Here is a 15,249-nt window from a genome sequence, read left to right on the forward strand (position 1 = left end):
TGCTGCGACGCCTAAAGATAGATACACACACCACACACACCACACACACACCACACCACCACACACACACACACGCATAAACTTAAATACAGGCATCTGCATTAAACAACTTTCAGGATATATATGTACCGCAAAAAAAAAAAACACACACAAACGAGGACACAACAGCCCAGTCAGCAGAAAGCATGCACTCAGTAGACCAATCACCCCACACACTGTCCCTCAGGACCACAAACACACAGGTAAACATTACACAATACACAAAAACCCAAAAACATCACACTGTCACACGTACTATGCTGTTATCGTCCACCAGGGGGAGACACACACAACAAAAAGTCCCCTCTGCTTCAGTTTCACTTGAGATGACCACATCACATCAACAGCTACAGAGTGTGGAGTAGGACTGAGACCCCCACAGAGAACCTGCTTCCTTTATTCTGCTCATCGAATATCACAGATTTATAACCCAGATTATAAAACATGATAATCATGTAATTACACTACTGTATAATCAGTGTGTTGATCGGGTGATTCATTAATCGTATTCCACTACAACGTCCACTACATGCGTGTTGAATTTCCATACAGGACTCTCGCCGCTACATTATATTGCATGAGTAATATGTGACTATCAACTCTAATCCTGTGATGCCCCATCAGCTGTCATCACAAGAGAAACAAGGTGTTGTGCTCCCCAATCCAATGTGTTGCAGATGGGTTATGCTCGCTGCTGGCCTACATCAAGGGTTGTTTCACACCGATCCACAAAAGCCTGATGAGTCATACACACATTCAGACGAGCTTGTCCACAGAAACACACACGCTGGTTCTTACCGGTCCTGGGTGTCCCTCTTCTTGCTCTTCTTACTGCGGCGGGCCATCTTGCCCTTGTAGCTGGCCTTACGGGCCGGACCCCTCTTGATGGAGGTGTTCTCCAGGGCAGTGGTCTGTAGCGCCACCTTGTTGCCACTCTGTGCAGGTACAGACACACGAGGAACACAGATCAGATAAGATCTAAACCACATGTGTTGAATGAATATTTGACTGTGAAGTGTCACCAGTGTGAAAACAAACACTGCTGCATGTTCATTTCCTCTGTTCGTTTCAAAATCTGTCCAAAAAAATATTTTCAGTCTCTAACTTGCAAACCAGCGAAAATGACTGCTTAGCTCATCCCCACAGGCTGTGCAGCGCTTAGCCTGCACACACACACACACACACACACACACACACACACACACAGTCAGTCAGTCAGTCACACACACACACAGTCAGTCACACACAAAGTCTCACACACACGATCAGTCACACACATACACAAAGTCTCACACACACAGACTTTGCAGTGCTTAGCCTGCACATACTCACTGCTGGAAATATCTGCATGCTGATATGGCCATATCTTAAAAGCCAAATATGGATATGAACACTGCGCACGAACACGCACACACACAACGTCACACAGTCTCACAATGGTGACAGTCCACTTCAGATGGCTATAGTGGGGGCTTCCAAGTTATACACGAAGGAGGTCAATTCTATTTGCAATACAGGCAGTCTAATGTGACAAATAATACAATTCTATTCTATTTATATGAGGGAGGTTATAAATATAGACTAATGTCTCAGAGATTAGAAATGTTTCCAAGAGGTCTGGTTTGTATGCAGTACAGACACAGACACAGCCATGGCTGGAGCTGATCTCCCCAGCTGACCTGAGCCATGCAGGACTACCCCTCCTCCCCTCCCCTCCCCTCCCCTCCCCCGCTACATGCTACACGCTGGTGTTCCTCCCACCTTGAGCAGTAACTCCATCATCTCCGTGTGCACGAGGCCCTGCACCGACTCCCCGTTCACGTGCGTGATGAGGTCACCGGCCCGGAGACCGGCCTCGTGTGCGGGGCTGCCTTCCTCCACACTCTACAACACACACCAGCGAGGGGAGAGACAACACACATTCTTTAGTCCAGACTGAGGAGCACACACTCTAACACACATGGGGTTCTCTACAGGTTCAGTAACTGTAGAAGCACCATGTCCTGCCAATTCTCTAAAGTGGCAATGCTAGGTTTATTTCCAAATATATGCACAATGTACGTCAAGGCATAGTTTCGTATTATTTTATGCTTAATAATCACAATTATGACAATTATTACAAATAATAAACAAATATTATAACAATATATTAAGCAATTATTAAACAAATAAACAGATAAATAAGAAAATTGATAAATAAATACAGACAGACAGACAGACAGACAGACAGACAGACAGACAGACAGTAATGTGGTGTGTTGTCTGTTTGCTGACCGAGACGACGTGGTGTACGGTGTAGACGTCAGAGTCTCCCATGTAGACGCGGATGGCCCGGAGGGTGAAGCCGTACTTCTTCCCTGAGGAGTGGATGAGGATGGGCGGCCGCAGGCAGCTGAGGCTGAGGGAGAGGTCACGGCTCGGGGACGAGTCTCGGGACGACGGGTTGGACGAGAGCGAACGCGGGGAGATGGGGCTGGGCTGGAGGCCACCACACACATCGTCTAAGTGCAGAAAACACACACATACACAGATTAGCATATATTTACACACGCACACACACACGCGCATGCAAAACGCATACTCAATAAAAACTAAGCTTATTCACAGAAGAACAAATATTCACACACCCATACACACACACACACACACACACAAACACACACCCACTCAGACCAGACACACACACACAACCACATGCATGCAAAACGCATATTCAATAAAAACCAAGCTTATTCACAGATGAGCAAATATTTACACACCCACACACACACACACGGCCATACAAAAACACACACACACACACACACACACACATCTGCACAAAAACACACACATTCAGCGCCCATATAAACACACACGCCCAGAAAAAACACACACTTACACCCACACACACAAACACCCATGCAAACACACACTTACACCCACACAAACACACACACACACCCATGCAAACACACACAAACACATCCACCCATGCAAAAACACACACACACACGCGAGCGCCCATGCAAAAACACACAACACAAAGGGAGGTTATCAAAGGACAGCTTGAGCCTGAAGGTTAATCTGGTGGTCAGTAGTTTAAATTAATCTTATCAGCAGCGCTTTGATCCCTGCATTATGATTCGTTTATCAGTACTACTGGTAAGAGTGCATTGATGGAGTCCGTGTGTGTGTGTGTGTGTGTGTGTGTGTGTGTGTGTGTGTGTGTTTCTGTCTCTCATCTGCAGTGATAAGAGAGAAGTGATAGGGTGTGTGTGTGTTTTTCTGATGATGAGAGAAAGGCAGTGAATGTGTGTGTGTGTGTGTGTGTGTATGTATGTGTGTGTGCATGAGTGAGTGTGTATATGTCTCACCTGCAGTGATGAGAGAGAGTGCAGTAAGAGTGTGTGGGTGTATGCGCGTGTGTGCGCGTGGGTGTATGAGTGGGTGTATGAGTGTGTGTGTGTGTGTGTGTGTGAGTGTGTGTGCATGAGTGAGTGTGTATATGTCTCACCTGCAGTGATGAGAGAGAGTGCAGTAAGAGTGTGTGGGTGTATGCGCGTGTGTGCGTGCGTGGGTGTATGAGTGTGTGTGTGTGTGTGTGTGTGTGAGTGTGTGTGTGAGTGAGTGTGTGTATCTCACCTGCAGTGATGATGAGAGAGAGTGCAGTAAGAGTGTGTGGGTGTATGCGCGTGTGTGCGTGTGCGTGCGTGGGTGTATGTGTGTGAGTGTGTGTGTGTGAGTGTGTGTGTGAGTGAGTGTGTGAGTGAGTGAGTGTGTGTATCTCACCTGCAGTGATGATGAGAGAGAGTGCAGACACAGAGGCAGATTTGGGCACTTTGCCCCCAGATGGCATCCTCTGCTTATCTGGGGTCTCTAGCTGGTTGCCGTAGCGCCGTGAACTGCCCTGTTCCCTAGGAGACGAGTGTTTGGCTCCAGTGCTGTTGCTACGGATCCTGATGCGGTGGAGGTTGGATACCACCACTTCTGCTGGGAAGAAGAGAGCAGGCGTAAACATTCAACTAGACAATGGCTGCAAGAGAGCTCACACACACACACAAATCCTGGTATGATATAATCAGGTGAAATACAATAACAATGGTGTGAGCAAGCCTTGAGTACAACAAGGTGTTTTGTGTGTGTGTGTGTGTTTGTGGGCCCACACTATTGTCATTGGTAAACTTTCATTGTCGGTAGACAGAGCAAGAGCTTGTGAGGTGTGGTGTGTGTGTGTGTGTGTGTGTGTGTGTGTGTGAGTGTGTATATATGTGCGCGTGTGTGTGTGTGTGTGTGTGTGTGTGTGTGTGTGTGTGCGCGCTCACCCTCATCATCGGTGGACAGGGCGAAGCGGGGCATGGTCTCTAGGCTGTGTGAGTGTGTATATGTGCGCGTGTGTGTGTGTGTGTGTGTGTGTGTGTGTGTGTGTGTGTGCGCTCACCCTCATCATCGGTGGACGGGGCGAAGCGGGGCATGGTCTCTAGGCTGTGTGTGAGTGTGTGTGTGTGCTCACCCTCATCATCGGTGGACAGGGCGAAGCGGGGCATGGTCTCTAGGCTGTGTGAGTGTGTGTGAGTGTGTGTGAGTGTGTGTGTGTGTGTGCGCTCACCCTCATCATCGGTGGACAGGGCGAAGCGGGGCATGGTCTCTAGGCTGTGTGAGTGTGTGTGTGTGTGTGTGTGTGTGTGTGTGTGTGTGTGTGTGTGTGTGTGTGCGCGCTCACCCTCATCATCGGTGGACAGGGCGAAGCGGGGCATGGTCTCTAGGCTGTGTGAGTGTGTGTGAGTGTGTGTGAGTGTGTGTGAGAGTGTGTGTGTGCTCACCCTCATCATCGGTGGACAGGGCGAAGCGGGGCATGGTCTCTAGGCTGTGTGAGTGTGTGTGAGTGTGTGTGAGTGTGTGTGAGAGTGTGTGTGTGCTCACCCTCATCATCGGTGGACAGGGCGAAGCGGGGCATGGTCTCTAGGCTGTGTGAGTGTGTGTGAGTGTGTGTGAGTGTGTGTGAGTGTGTGTGAGAGTGTGTGTGTGCTCACCCTCATCATCGGTGGACAGGGCGAAGCGGGGCATGGTCTCTAGGCTGTGTGTACTGCTGATGACCAGAGGGCTGGCGCTGCGCTCAGAATGGGAGGAACTGGACGAGGCCCGCACACGCAAACTAGGACAACGAAGAGAGGCACAGAGATGGGTAAGAGACATGTGGCAAACGCACACACACACACACGCACGCACGCACGCACGCACACAAACACACACAGTGCAGATCAATGGACAGCCTTTGCTTTAAAGTACCCACACACCCTAACACACCCAGCTATTACATCACTTGAATCCTTCTGGTCTCAGTCTCCCTCACACACACACACACACACACACACACACACACACACACACACACACACACACACACACACACACACACACACACACACACCGCGCGCCCCCTCTCGGTGACTGACCTGGCTCTCTGTGTGGTGAGCCTGCGCTCGTCCCCTCCCCCGTGCCGGTGTGACTCTGCCCTGGGCTCCTCCTTGTCCTCGCTGGGGCTGCGCTCGGACGAAAAGCTCAGGTTACACGGGGTCGCCAGGTGCTCCGAGCTGCTGTACACCTGCCAGGGGGGGTTACACACACAAGAGCCTGAATGAGGAATGAGGTGTGTGTGTGTGTGTGTGTGTGTGTGTGTGTGTGTGTGTGTGTGTGTTGACATAGTACCATAGTGCTTACAGCGTTCTAAAAGCCTTGTGAACATGACATGTTGTCCTGGGATAACCACAATGCTGAAAGGCTGTGTGTCAGTTAGTGTGTACCTTGCTGAAGCGGTTGGACCAGGAAGAAAACTGACGGATTTCCAGGGAAGATTCTTCATCATTGGTCTCCTCATCCTCGTCTGAGCCAAGGTGGTGGTAGCGTTCCGTGCGAGCTGCAGGAGTGAACAGTAAACAGTAAACGGTCAACAGTCTGCCCTTCACGGTCACACAGCGCCACACCACACCACCCCGCCTACATTGATGGGATGCAGCTACTTCCACTAAACCCTGTAGCAGAGTAGCTGGCATTTAGTGTGAGAGAGTGTGCTCATATCACAAACATGCTTGATGGGGATTCTCTGTCTTCAGAACTGGCACTTATTGGAGTGTGTGTGAAATGGACTTTTGGGGGAAGTGCCTGGTGTTAGGTTTGTGTCCGTCTATGTGTGTTTGGGAACGTACTGTTGAAGTACCTTGCTTTGATTGAGTATGTGTGTGTGTGTAAATGTCTGTTATGGGGACTTACTGTTGAAGAAGCTAGTGGTCAGTAAGTGTGTGTGTGTGTGTGTATGTGTGTGCGTGGAGTGTGTGTGTGTGTCTAAAAGACTTACTGTCGAAGTAGCTGGTGTCGTCTTCAGACTCAAGCTGAGGAATGAACTCGGCCTTCTGCCTCAGCAGGCCGTTCCAGTCCAGGCCAGAGAAGAAGGGATGCTGCTTCACCTCAGCAGCGCCACCTACAGACAGCGAGGGAAGGGAGCAGACAGAGGGAAAGAGAGAGAGAGAGAGCGAGAGGGGGGGGGGGGAAGGTGAAGATATGGAGAGAGCAAGAGAAAGAAAGAAAGTTTTACCAAACCCAGCTGTTGAGTCTTTGCAACCGTATATCATGGAAGGTGTGTCTTCTTACTGGGCCCTGTCTGATTGGAAATATAAATAAGTGAGAGTGTGTGTGTGAATGTGTGTGTGTGTGTGTGTGTAACTTGCCTGTTCCCAGTCGCTCCAGCGGACTCTGTCTTAGGAGACGGGTGATGAGATCCTGTGCATCCACAGGCAGGGCATCTTCCTCATCCGGCCAGATGATCTCATCTACACACACACACACACACACACACACGCATAATGTTAATCCAATTACTCAAACTGGGTTATGCAATGTCAAAGGCTTCAGACGTCAAGGCTCTGCTTTGAAGCACGCCAACAGCCTGCCAGGGCATCTGGAGGACGCTGCTCAACAGTTAAAAATTCATGTGTGTGTGTGTGTGTTTGTGTGTGTGTTTGTGTGTGTGTGTTTGTGTGTGTGTTTGTGTGTGCGAGAAAGGGAGAGGGGGAGAGAAAGAGAAGGCGAGAGAGTGTGTAAGTGTGTGTATGTGTTCACTGTAGCATAGTGTGTGTGTTGAGATTTGAATATAAGTCTGTAATGACAAAATATATTTTACAGTCGATGTGTCAATACTCATCAATCAATGTGATGGATTGTCAATCGCATTATTATAGGTGCAGTGCTACCCCCACACAGTAGATTTGAGCATTTTTAAATTTACATTAAATTGTCTTGAAAGAACGACGCCATCCGCAATCAATTAACTAGTGGACAAACTCCCCTCGCTCTTCCCGTCCCATACCTGTTCACGACGTGACACGTCTACTGACAATCGCACTTGCTCTGCAGAGAAACAGAGAGAGTGACTTTCTCTGGTAGGACGCAGACATGATGGATATTTTACAAGCGCGGACCAGATAAAGCAACTCCTTTTCCCCTTATTGTGGAATTGTTCACTGACTTGGTGGTAGCTCTGAGTTCTGCGATAGAAAGCAGTACGTATGCTGCAGTGGTAGCTCTGAGTTCTATGGTAGAAAGCGGTACGTATGCTGTAGTGGTAGCTCTGAGTTCTATGGTAGAAAGCAGTACGTGTGCTGTAGTGGTAGCTCTGAGTTCTATGGTAGAAAGCAGTACGTGTGCTGTAGTGGTAGCTCTCAGTTCTATGGTAGAAAGCAGTACGTGTGCTGTAGTGGTAGCTCTGAGTTCTATGGTAGAAAGCAGTACGTGTGCTGTAGTGGTAGCACTGAGTTCTATGGTAGAAAGCAGTACGTGTGCTGTAGTGGTAGCTCTGAGTTCTATGATAGAAAGCAGTACGTGTGCTGTAGTGGTAGCACTGAGTTCTATGGTAGAAAGCAGTACGTGTGCTGCAGTGGTAGCTCTGAGTTCTATGGTAGAAAGCAGTACGTGTGCTGTAGTGGTAGCACTGAGTTCTGCGATAGAAAGCAGTACGTATGCTGTAGTGGTAGCTCTGAGTTCTATGGTAGAAAGCAGTACGTATGTTGCAGTGGAAGCTCTGAGTTCTATGGTAGAAAGCAGTACGTATGCTGTAGTGGTAGCTCTGAGTTCTATGGTAGAAAGCGGTACGTATGCTGTAGTGGTAGCTCTGAGTTTCTATGGTAGTGAAAGCGGGTACGTATGCTGTAGTGGTAGCTCTGAGTTCTATGGTAGAAAGCGGTACGTATGCTGTAGCCTGAAAGGCGTCAGTAGTGAGAGTGAGAGGGACAAGCGTCAGTAGTGAGAGTGAGAGGGACAGGCGTCAGTAGTGAGAGTGAGAGAAATATAGTGTGCGAAATTCACAGAAATATTCAATAGATCACAATATTGTGTTCAAGGTGACACGTATTTGTTGTTTGGTCCATGTAGTAGACCATTTTTGTGCCGACAGGTAATGCCGGCCCTTTCCGCTGGCTGCCACCACAAGTATGGTCACACTTTATGTCAGACCAGTGGGAAACTGTGGTGATACTGTGAGAATCACTGTATCAGTTGTGTAACGAATTCAAATAGTGTAAAAGAGTGTTAACTGGGTGGCAGAGCAGCAGCCGCAGGGTAGGCATCTCCAGCTGTGGTTCAGGGGAGGAGGTCTACACTTGGGGCCGCACAGAAACACAGAGACAGAGACAGAGACTGTCAGGCTGTTACGTAAACCTCATTGCATGTCACAGTCTCACACACATACACACACACACACACACACACACACACACACACACAGTCGAGACAACAGCGGGTGATTGTATACACACTCGAGAGAGGAGTACGTGTGGATTGTGCAAACAACTCAAGAGAGGAGAGTGATTGTGCGTGTTTGTGTGTTTGAGTGTACACACACATGAGAGGAGAGAGTGGTTGCACACACACTAAGAGAGGTGTGTGAGTGCACTTCACAGAGCATACAGGACTCCAACATGGGCTGAGTGCAAATAGCCCTATCTGATTATTCACACTGTTGTGTGTCTTACCGCTGACCACCTGTCCAAACAGCTCCTCAGGTGAGAGGAGTGTGATTGTGTACACACACACCCACACACACACACACACACACACACACACACACACACACACACACACACACACACACACCACACGATGAGGTCTTACCGCTGACCACATGTCCAAACAGCTCCTCGGGCGTGTCTCCGAAGAACGGCACGCACCCACTAGAAAACTCATACAGGATGAGTGCCCATGGCCCACCAGTCCACCGGCTTGCCGTTAGCCCTGACGGCAGAATTCACCTCTGGGGCGATGTACTCAGGGGTGCCACACACCTGACACACACACACACACACACATTATACAACATCTCACATTTTCACAGTAGAAATGGTGCAGGGTTACCATTAGCTTCAGCTAAATGCTGGTCATGCATTACATATCAGTGTTATTTCGATCATTATGTTAATATATTTTGAGTAATTCTGTGTTGACATCTTATAACGAATCCAGCGAATGACTGACTAAAGCCCCGCCCAGCAGACTGGAGATCACAGGTGACTGACTAAAGCCCCGCCCAGCAGACTGGAGATCGCATGTGACTGACTAAAGGCCCGCCCAGCAGACTGGAGATCGCAGGTGACTGACTAAAGCCCCGCCCAGCAGACTGGAGATCACAGGTGAGTGACTAAAGCCCCGCCCAGCAGACTGGAGATCGCAGGTGAGTGACTAAAGCCCCGCCCAGCAGACTGGAGATCACAGGTGAGTGACTAAAGCCCCGCCCAGCAGACTGGAGATCACAGGTGAGTGACTAAAGCCCCGCCCAGCAGACTGGAGATCACAGGTGAGTGGCGCCAGGTGAGGCCTACCTGCTTGTCGATGAACTCCCGCGTGTCCTGCTCCATGTGGCCCTCGTACAGGTTGGTGGTCATGTTCATCAGGCCCACCTTGGACAGCCCGAAGTCAGTCAGCTTGATGTGACCCATGGAGGTGATCAACAAGCTGGAGGAGTACATCAAGAGGAATGACACAATATACATTAATATATGCACACATAGGTATCACAATATACATTAATATGCACACACACACAGGCCTTACAATATACATTAATATATGCACACACAGGCCTTACAATATACATTAATATATGCACACATAGGTATCACAATATACATTAATATGCACACATAGGACTTCATACACTTATGCCAGTGCTGCTCCCTGTCCTCTCTCGCTCGCTCGCTCGTTCTCTCTCACACACACACACACACGATTTTACATTTCTGTCCATAAAGATGAGTTACTGCTTTTCCTATTCACTTTTTTCGTCTAGAACTGTTTTGCTCTGTCACACACACACACACACACACACACACACACACACACACACACACACATTACTCACTTGTCTGGTTTGAGGTCTCGGTGGACGATGCCATAGTTGTGCAGGTACTCCAGAGCCAGCACTGTCTCTGCGAAGTACATGCGCGTCATGTCCACGGGCAGCGGACCCATGTTCTTCAGCAGGTGGGCACAGTCGCCACCTGCAGACAGCACCCAGAGGGCACAGGTTCACAGGTCAGACAGAGGTCACAAATGCTTCACTGGAATGCTCTTTTCTGTCTGACAGGGCGATGGAGATGGCGATGTGTGTGTATTCCCCTCCACATACTCCATGACCATACAAAGGTGTCTGCAGGGTTTTGAGTGAGTGAGTGAGTGAGTGAGTGAGTGAGTGAGTGTGTGGGTGTGTGAGTGAGTGGGTGTGTGAGTGAGTGAGTGAGTGAGTGTGTGTGGCTCTTACCCTCCACATACTCCATGACCATACACAGGTGTCTGCGGGTCTCGAAGGAGCAGAACATGCTGACGACGAAGGGGTTCTCCGCGAAGGTGAGGATGTCTCTCTCCACGAACACCTGTTGAATCTGGTTCCGTAGGATCAGGTTCTGGCGGTTGATCTTCTTCATGGCGAAGCGCTGCCGGGTCTCTTTGTGCCGCACCAGATGGACAGCCCTGGAACCAGGAGGCACGGAGACACGACAGCTTTAAGGCCAATCCAGCAGCTATAGCTATATCCATTGTTTATGTTTATGTTTTATGTTTATGATGAATGTTTGTTTATGTTTTTCTCAATGTTTATTTTCCCCATCTATTTTTATGTTTATATAGACCCTACATGAGAGGGTTATTTAAGCGTCTCCTAACATATCTGGTAGTTATGCTATTCGTCTTTGCTGTCTGAGTGCATGCCTCTGTGATGTGAAAAACTGCATTACCCATAAGCCCCGTTGCTGATGAGTTTGATGGTCTCAAAATCGCTCTCCAGCGGCTTCCTGCGAGTCGGTGTGAGCGGCGAGCGGTTCTGCTGTGGGATGAGAGAGAGAGAGAGAGAGAGCGAGCGAGAGAGACAGAGAGACAGAGAGAGAGAGAGAGAGAGAGAGAGAGCGAGCGAGCGAGCGAGCGAGCGAGAGAGAGAGAGAGAGAGAGAGAGAGAGAGAGAGACCCTGATTATAATGTAAATCCCTTCCTGTTGTGCCCATGGGGCTGAGTGGGAACAGAGAGAGGCTCAGCGCGGCGCGGCGTGGCGCAGTGGGGCTGACTGTGCTGTAACGTGGCGTGTGTTTCTCCACTACTGCTCACCCACGCCACTGCATGGGCATCAGCCCCGCACGTGTACATCTCAGCTGGAGTGAGACCATGTCTCGGAAACATCTCACATACACTTTAAAGAGCAGGTGGAGAGATCTCACATGTGATAGGGCCTCAGATACAGCTCACATAAGGTGGTGTGTGTGTGTGTACATCACTACATCTCAAATGTCACAGTTTAACTAGCATGCTGAGGTCTGTTGAGGTACAGGTGACCTGGAGTCTCCACTGTCTCAGATGTTGAGACCGTGCCTCAGATACGTCTCAAACGCAGTCAGGTATGTCTCACCTCTAAGGACTCCTCGGATTCCACGGTCAGTGATGGGGCGGAGTCGTACTGTTCCAACTGCACCATACCTGCAAAAGGCCAGAGCACACATTTATACACAAGCACGCACGCGCACCCACACACAAACACACGCACACGCCATGCCTGCCAAAGGCCAGAGCACACATTAAGACACACACACACACACACACACACACACACACACACACACACACACACACACACACACATTGACACACACACACACACACACACAATGCCTGCAAAGGCCAGAGCACACATTTGTGCACACATTTACACCTGACAGTCAGTCAGGGACACTGGGCTGGGCTGGACAGGGCTGGACAGAGTGGGTGGGTTTTGAGGTGTGTGAGGAGGTTGTGTGCGTACCATCCAGGGGGTCAGCTCGGTTCAGGCCCAGCTGGTTGATGATGTATCTGGGGATGTCGGTCTTGATGCCCTGGCCCTCTTTGGCGTGGCCCTCGGCGGCCTCCAGCAGATGGTAAAACTCCTCAGGGTCAAACTCCTGCCAATGCCAATCATGCCTCGTTAGTGTCACTCAGACCTACCTCACAGAGACGCTGAGGTCTGACGGGCCTCACACACACACACACACACACACACACACACACACCACACAGACACACCACACAGACACACACCAGGAGTCGCCTTCCTAAGTGGACACACGCACGCACGCACAAACTCACTTTTACGTTTTTTTAAAACACACACACTCTCATGTCTTAAACCCCCCCCCCCCCCCACCCCCACCCACACACACACACACACACACACACACACACACACACACACACAGTGGCGTAGCGGGGGTTTTGGCCGCCCTGTGCGGTAGCCAAATTTGCCGCCCCCCCCACCCTTCAAGGAGGATTTCCTACTGGTGCTATTTTTTGTTATTGTTGTCAATATGGGCTATGCACCACAGGCGGTGTGGACAAACGTATCCACTTTGAGCTGGTTGCTATGGTTACCTAATTATGATAGCTAACTAGCTAGCTAAGGAAACTTAAAATAACTTTAAACGATTTAAATGGAAGAGTTCCATTTACATAAAATGATAGCTAGTTATCTAGCTGATGTTATATAGTCTCCTCGATTTAACTTATACAAACCCTCAAGGTGCCTGTACAACTTTGTATGAACGAGTTCATATTCATGAGTTCATATTGACTCATATTAACACGAAGAGTTCAGCGCACGTATTACCTTACCTATGTGTGTGTAACGAATGCTGATATTAAATATGAAAACAACCAGTAGACACATCTATGTGTATAATGTTCTTCAAAAACTTAGCATACCCTGCTTGAAAATGTTGCAGAGTGCAGTCCAGAAGTAAAATTTAGCACTAAACACAAAGACGTTCCACCAAGATGTTCACACGCGCAGGTCGTGGGAGATTGTTTACAAACTGTCGAACTAATACGTTGCAAACTGGACGCTTGGGAGACCGCGCTACTACAAAACAGCACCATATTCTAAATTCGGCAATTTGGGAAAACAACTATTATCAAAAAAATTAAAATAAAAATCACAAGAAAGTAATACAATTACAGTATTGGCCGCCCCCATTCAATTGGCCGCCCTGTGCGGGCCGCACACCCCGCACACCCCACGCTACGCCACTGCGTATATAATATAAATGTCATGACCGTGTTTAGATTGGAGTGGGGAGAAATGTCTGTCTAACTAGACATGAACACTCTCCTTTACACGCATGCATGCACACACACACACAAACACACACAGTATAAATGTCATGATTGTGTGGGGAAACGTCTCAATCTTACCAGGCACTCCAACAGTCTGGCAGGCCGCGATATGATAATGAGCATCTTCCTCACCAGCTGACTAATGACAGTGACCTCCTCACTCTCAGAGCGCTCAAAGGCCTAGAGAGAGAGGGAGAGAGAGAGAAGGAAGGGGAAAAAAAGAGAGACAGAGAGAGAGAGAGAGAGAGAGGGGAGAGGAAAAGATGGAGAATCGGGTAAGGAGAGAGAGAGAGCGAGAGAGACCAGCAGACAGAGGGAAATTATTTAGTATTAAGCACAACGCCACACTTGATAACATTACATACATGAAACTGAGACGTGAGAGCCAAAATGGCCTGCCTTTGGACACAAAAGCTCTGTTCTGATTTCGTGATTTAAAAAAAGGTGAAGCTGGGTGAGTCCTCCGCCGCCGGGCATGACTCACTCCGTCAGTGGCACCATGGGTGCCCTGAGCAGATTCTGACGCTGTGCCATTCTGACTAAACACTATGCCAGGGGACAGACAGCTAGAAAAACGCTATGGGGACAGACAGCTACCTAACCACTATGGGGACAGACAGCTACCTAAACACTATGGAGACAGACAGCTACATAAACACTATGGGGACAGACAGCTACATAAACGCTACGGGGACAGACAGCTACATAAACGCTACGGGGACAGACAGCTACATAAACGCTACGGGGACAGACAGCTACATAAACGCTACGGGGACAGACAGCTACATAAACGCTATGCCAGGGGACAGACGGGGGGGGGGGGGCATATTAGCTGCAGAACCCATCTGGTCAGAACACAATTGCTTGGATGGGGGGCTGCATTAAACAACTGCTGTTGTCGTCTTGGGTGGCACATTTGCTGTGAAACCCATCTGATCCAAACTCCACATTAGCTCCATTGGGCCCCATCTGACTTACACACCACTGCTGGTAGGAGGGGTGTCATTAGCAGTAGAACCGGTCCGACTGAAACCCTGCTTGCCCCATTAGCTGCCCAGCCCATCTGATTAAAACACGCTTACTGGAATGAGGAACTGTAGCCAGGCCAGATAGAGACACCTAAACAGACTTTGGCGTGACGCGGTTTCACCTCCACTCTCTTTAAGGGTCGCTGGCTCAGCAGACGCCCAGGCGCAGTGAGACTAACCTGAGAGCACCTCACTGATGACGCCGTCTCAGACAGCCGTCAGGAAACCAAAGCTGACAACAGGCAGCCAAAAGGCAAGGAAGTGCATCGGACAAGACAAGAGTGTCGCCAAGCCCACAGTTAGCGTTAGCACTCGCCTGCCTGCACACATTGTGTGTGTGTGTGTGTGTGTGTGTGTGTGTGTGGTGTGAGTGTATGTGAGTGTGTGTATGTGAGTGTGTGGGTGGGGGATTCAGACAGGAACACCCTTAGGACTAAACTGTGCCTGAATCTTACACAAACACACACACAAACAGCAGAGAAGCTTACTCGAGCTAGCATTAGTCATGGCCAACCAAGCTGAAGACAGAAGC

At 49.2% G+C, this 15,249-nt stretch overlaps 1 protein-coding gene across 1 annotated transcript in view; it reads right to left on the bottom strand.

The window, feature by feature from the left end:
• The window catches only part of mast3b (microtubule associated serine/threonine kinase 3b), a 52,552-nt gene that overhangs the window by 1,004 nt on the left and 36,299 nt on the right, over positions 1-15,249 (bottom strand). Inside the window, 19 exon segments of the mRNA XM_042709003.1 lie at positions 1-11; positions 838-974; positions 1,801-1,923; positions 2,314-2,540; positions 3,811-4,011; positions 5,052-5,173; positions 5,475-5,623; positions 5,823-5,935; positions 6,374-6,496; positions 6,744-6,845; positions 9,181-9,262; positions 9,264-9,350; positions 9,885-10,017; positions 10,424-10,562; positions 10,823-11,031; positions 11,295-11,380; positions 11,957-12,024; positions 12,347-12,482; positions 13,768-13,869. Coding sequence (XP_042564937.1) covers positions 1-11; positions 838-974; positions 1,801-1,923; positions 2,314-2,540; positions 3,811-4,011; positions 5,052-5,173; positions 5,475-5,623; positions 5,823-5,935; positions 6,374-6,496; positions 6,744-6,845; positions 9,181-9,262; positions 9,264-9,350; positions 9,885-10,017; positions 10,424-10,562; positions 10,823-11,031; positions 11,295-11,380; positions 11,957-12,024; positions 12,347-12,482; positions 13,768-13,869 — 2,350 coding nt within the window.

The sequence above is a fragment of the Clupea harengus genome, chromosome 10, assembly GCF_900700415.2.
Source record: "Clupea harengus chromosome 10, Ch_v2.0.2, whole genome shotgun sequence".
Lineage (NCBI taxonomy): Eukaryota > Metazoa > Chordata > Actinopteri > Clupeiformes > Clupeidae > Clupea > Clupea harengus.